The sequence below is a fragment of the Poecilia reticulata genome, linkage group LG2 (assembly GCF_000633615.1).
Source record: "Poecilia reticulata strain Guanapo linkage group LG2, Guppy_female_1.0+MT, whole genome shotgun sequence".
In the NCBI taxonomy this organism is placed as follows: domain Eukaryota; kingdom Metazoa; phylum Chordata; class Actinopteri; order Cyprinodontiformes; family Poeciliidae; genus Poecilia; species Poecilia reticulata.
The window spans coordinates 41,535,309-41,539,859 of record NC_024332.1 but is presented as its reverse complement, the minus strand read 5'-3'; the positions used below and the strand labels follow the sequence as shown (position 1 = coordinate 41,539,859).

The 4,551-nt window shown below is 38.2% G+C and overlaps 1 protein-coding gene across 1 annotated transcript in view; it reads right to left on the bottom strand.

The window, feature by feature from the left end:
- Positions 1-22: 22 nt before the first annotated feature.
- Positions 23-4,551, bottom strand: part of ccdc141 (coiled-coil domain containing 141) — a 6,873-nt gene continuing 2,344 nt past the window's right edge. The window contains exons 2-6 of the mRNA XM_008404133.2: positions 3,700-3,822; positions 2,575-2,793; positions 1,264-1,357; positions 939-1,072; positions 23-801 (exon numbers count right to left, since the gene is read on the bottom strand). Of these exons, the coding sequence (XP_008402355.1) occupies positions 583-801; positions 939-1,072; positions 1,264-1,357; positions 2,575-2,793; positions 3,700-3,822 (789 nt within the window). The 3' untranslated portion in view covers positions 23-582. The remainder of the gene's footprint in view (positions 802-938; positions 1,073-1,263; positions 1,358-2,574; positions 2,794-3,699; positions 3,823-4,551) is intronic.

The window sequence follows — 4,551 nt, the reverse complement described above, 5'->3', positions numbered from 1 at the left end:
AACCCCAGATCTTTGGTTTGGTCTGATGTCGATCCAAACTGCAGGTTCTGGTTCAGTAGACTCTGGTTCTGTGGTAAAATAATAATAAAAACTGATCAGAAARGTTGTGGGGAACAAAAGGAACAGCTGCTGATTCACAGGGAAAGATGCGACAAACAGTGGATTTTTGGAGTTATYTATCAGTGAAAGCAGATCTGCATCTGAAATCAAAGATTTAGGCTGTTTTCACACCTCATAGTCTGGTAGATTCAGGTCAATTTGAGACCACAATTGCAGTATTTGTTYCATTTTTAACTGGTGCGGTTCACTTTCACACTGCACCATGTCAAATGAACCAAACCCTTTAGTGGAACTAAACAGAATGCCCTGTGCTATAGTYTGCTTCCAGCTTTTGGAGCGCTGTRCRTTYAAACTGCACCAGAGTTCACTTCAACCAAAACGAGACAGAGGTTTTTAGTTGRACCAGAGTTTGATTAAAGCAGACTAAACAGGGMTGGTGAGAAATTAATGAACATTTMTTCTTTTTCTTCCAGWTTTTCACAGGTTAAAACATGAATTCTGCAGAAATCAGCTGACAGAACATCAAAAGGAAGTGAACTGATTTATAACGATCAATAAAAACAAAAGTGATGATCTAACATCAAGACTTGCTTTTGCTTTGGACTCTTCYCTCGTGTTGAKAACCACTTCTGCCTGCTGCAGCTGCAGTCTGAAAGCCTGGTCGGCCCTCCGCCTTCGGTCCTGCAGGTCCTCCACCAGTTGCTCCAGTCTCAGCACTGGGCCTCTGCTGTRCTGGGAACTCTGGGGAGAAGCATCAACATCAGTGAGATCAAACAGCAAACTGAGAAAATGGCTGATTCATTCTGTGTCTTGTTGGCTGATAAATGACAACATGGTGATCAAAAGACATCCTGCAAACAGTACTGTTGAACTCTGACCTCCTCCWCATCTTCTTCATCACCCTGCAGTACTCTTCCTCTCCTCTGGAGGGCCTCGGTCCTCTGCAGCTGTCTGAGTCTTTGCAGCAGGATGCTGCTGCTGGTTAAAACCTGCAGCGACTTTCCCAGAAGATCTGCAGGTCAACATAGAAATCATCATCATCTCTGTCAAAAATAAACCAGATTAATCTGTTAAAACAACTAAAGTTGCTTTACTAGACATTTATCAACACTTGAAGCTACAAAAACATCAAATTAGATGTCAGAAATAATACCTAATYGAGTCACGTTTTCAGATTAGTAAAACTAACATGAGCTCTGATACCTTTCCTCATGAAGTCATAGGAGACCTGAACATCATTCAGTTTGTCTTCATTTTTAATCTGGAGATCCTCTAATCCTTCGATGCCAATGGCAAACTGCAGACAGAGAGAAGCACAGGAGTCAGACAGGTATAAACCTTATTATTTATGTTTTGGTTTATTTTCAGAACGAATATCAAATCACTATTTGATTAGATGAAGAGAAAAGGGTCTGAGAATGGAGCCTTGTGGGACTTAAAAGGGTGTAAAAATAATGTACAGAATAGAAACTGTCAGCAGAAAAATAATTAGCTTTTATGTGAATTAATCCATCAAAAAACAGTGGGGATAAGGAAAATGGTTTGTTTTTGTTGTTTTTGGTTCAAATCTGTTAGCTTGTCTGATTGAGATATTAGTGATGAGTCATTTCCCCCATAATTGGTGTAATTATCTGAAAAATAATTACATCAGCAATGCTTATTCTCATCCAAGTCAGAGAAGTCTGTGCTGGAAGAAGTGGTTCCTGTTGTCAGAACATTGAGTTTGRATGTGATAATAAAATCCTAAAAAATAATATTACTTTCAAAACTCATTCAAATGCCTCATTTTTCATGTTTCATTTAATGTCTGAAACTTCTCAAACAATGCCTATGGAAAATAAATCACTATATGATGTGACATATAAACAATAAAAAGAAAGAAATGTTTTCATTAGCTTTAGCTTTTTAAATTCAGCTGCATGTTTTTACAGTTTAAATGCTACCCATGTTGACCTTAGTGAACAGCAGAGCAGTAAAACGATCTAATCTCCAGGATTATTCCAGCTGTCCAGGCTTTCCTGATTATCTGTGGCTGCAAAATGTTCCAGACAGCAGCAGGTGTTTCTGGTGAAAAGGTGTGCAGCCAGCCAATGAAAGCGGTTCAGAACCAAAACCGGTTCAGGACSGAGGAATGTGTGACTGAACCAAACGACCTTCAGCCCTGCTGGCTAACTGCAGAGGAAGGTCACAGTATCTGAAGTTTTCACCCCCTCAAAGACGTCTTCTGTTTCTGTGAGGACTTTTGTTACATTAAACTGAAAGATATGAGTAAAAATAAAATGCAATTTTTATATAATTATTTAATTAAGCAAAAAAGAAAAGATACGTAAACTAAATTAAAGAAAAAACTGCAGTTAAAGACATTAAAGGCAACTCTCTGTTCTTATTTTCTAACATTATTCCTGATGTCTAATGGAGCATATTTTAATGTTTTCAGCACATTGTGAGCCTTGTTTTTTTTTAGTTTTTTTTAGTTACTGTCTCTATAAGACCCTCCTCTTCATCCCTCTTCACCTCCATCGCTTGGCAGAAGAAATCTGAAGCCTGCTTCAGGACGTCCAGTCGTCTCTCCAGCAGTCGGAGAAGCAGCGACCATCCCTCCCTCAGAGAAGCCTTCATCGCCTCAGTCAACTCCTCCTCTTCCTTCTGCTTCCTCCTTCCATCCCTCCTCCTCATCCTCAGTTTCTCCTGGTGTTTCTTTTCCACCATAGTCAACACTTCAGGCTCATGCTTCTGCAATAACATATTAACATATCAATAGATAGTAGGAATGTTAACAAGTAATTATTGATTAATGGTTTACTATATTAAAATTAGTCCTAATTCCTTAACTAATAACCTCCGTTTTTAGATTTTAATGCTGTAGTTTGACCGCCATCCAGCAGAGGGCACCGCTGGTCATCATTAACCGGAGCCGTTCTTAGAAAGAAATAAAGATGGCGGCCAGACTAGAACAGCAGAGACAGGTGTGCGTTCAAAATGCACTTAATACGGTTGACTAAAAACTTACTTATGTGATAGGAAAGTGAGGATATGTGATGAAAGATAAGCGGAGAGAATAATAGAGAGAAATTGTAACACAATAAGGAAAAACAACATGATGCTAAAAGCGAGGTTGATTTTAAGGGCTGTTGTGAGTCAATGCACTTCATGGARCGAAGTTTTAAYRTTCATTCAAGGAACAGATGGTACTCCTGTATTAATATCTCTCTGTTTATGGGAAATAAAGTCTTTTCTCTGATTTCATTCTTTTCGAGTTTCACTTTTCTATCCAGAGATCTAAGAGGTTCTTGTTTTGATTTACTTTATATATATATTTTTAGGATTAATAAGGTGAGAAAACTACAAATTTGTTTATTGAGTCAGTATTTCGTACAACTGATACAAAATATTAACATTCAACAATATGCTTTATAAAAATTCAGCATATTATGAAGAATTTTGCCCTTTTGTGTAAAAAACGGTCAACACCCTCTTGATCACAGAGAAAATTCAGGTTTTTAAGAAATGGCCRYTTATCAATTAATCATTAGTCGATGTATAAAACCAATCAACTTTAGATTAACTCATTAATCGATAACTTTTATCCCCATTAGAAAGGCAGAGCGCCTTGATCAGAGAGTGTGAGTCCTTGTGGACCTGAAGTTTCTCCAGCAGCTGCTGCTGCTCCTGRATCAGGATGTGGTTTTCCTCCTGGTCCGATCCGATCTCACAGAGTCCTGGCTGGAACTGGACCAGCTGGAGGTGGATCAGAGAGCCGCTCTGCAAACACAARCCAGAGACATTTTATTCATGACTAGTGTCAACTTCTTCTTTAGCTTAATACTGACTGTTGCCTAGCCTAATAAAATCCCAAAAAAATATATCATWCGGTCCAAATGAGAACCAAAAAACAAAGAAATGTTTTCAATGTTTGTTCTTAATGTCAAATAAAAAATTAAGAATTTATTAATCTACATGTTTCATTTTATATTGAAACTGTTTAGCAAGTTATTCCACGTTGATATAATTTTTATCTGTAGTTTGATTTCAAAGTTTTTGATTAAAAAAAAGAAAATCAGGAAAAACTCTATCCTGTTTCTCTTTAAATCTCCATCTGACCTTACAGTTAGAAACCCAGGCAGAGAGATAGATGTTGGAGTAGGGGATGTGATCCATGTGCACGATGGGATAGAGTTGGATTGAACTTCCTCTTTCTCTGCTCTCCATCCAAGAAGCCTTCTTTTCAACACTTCTGGGATTTAGTGTCATAGTTCAAATATATTTGAACTTTTGAGATGATTATTGACTGCTTGTTGYCACGGTTACACTAAAAATCATAACAACTGTCTGAAAGTTAGAAAGTAAGAGCAAAAACTCTTCCAGCTAAACAGCATCCAAAACMAGTGGGAATCCAAACATGCAATCAGTCAACTAACCAGTGGTGATCCCAGGGGGGGGCCAAGGGAGCCAAGGTCCCCTCTTGAAAAGTGCTTATGCCCCCCAAAGAAT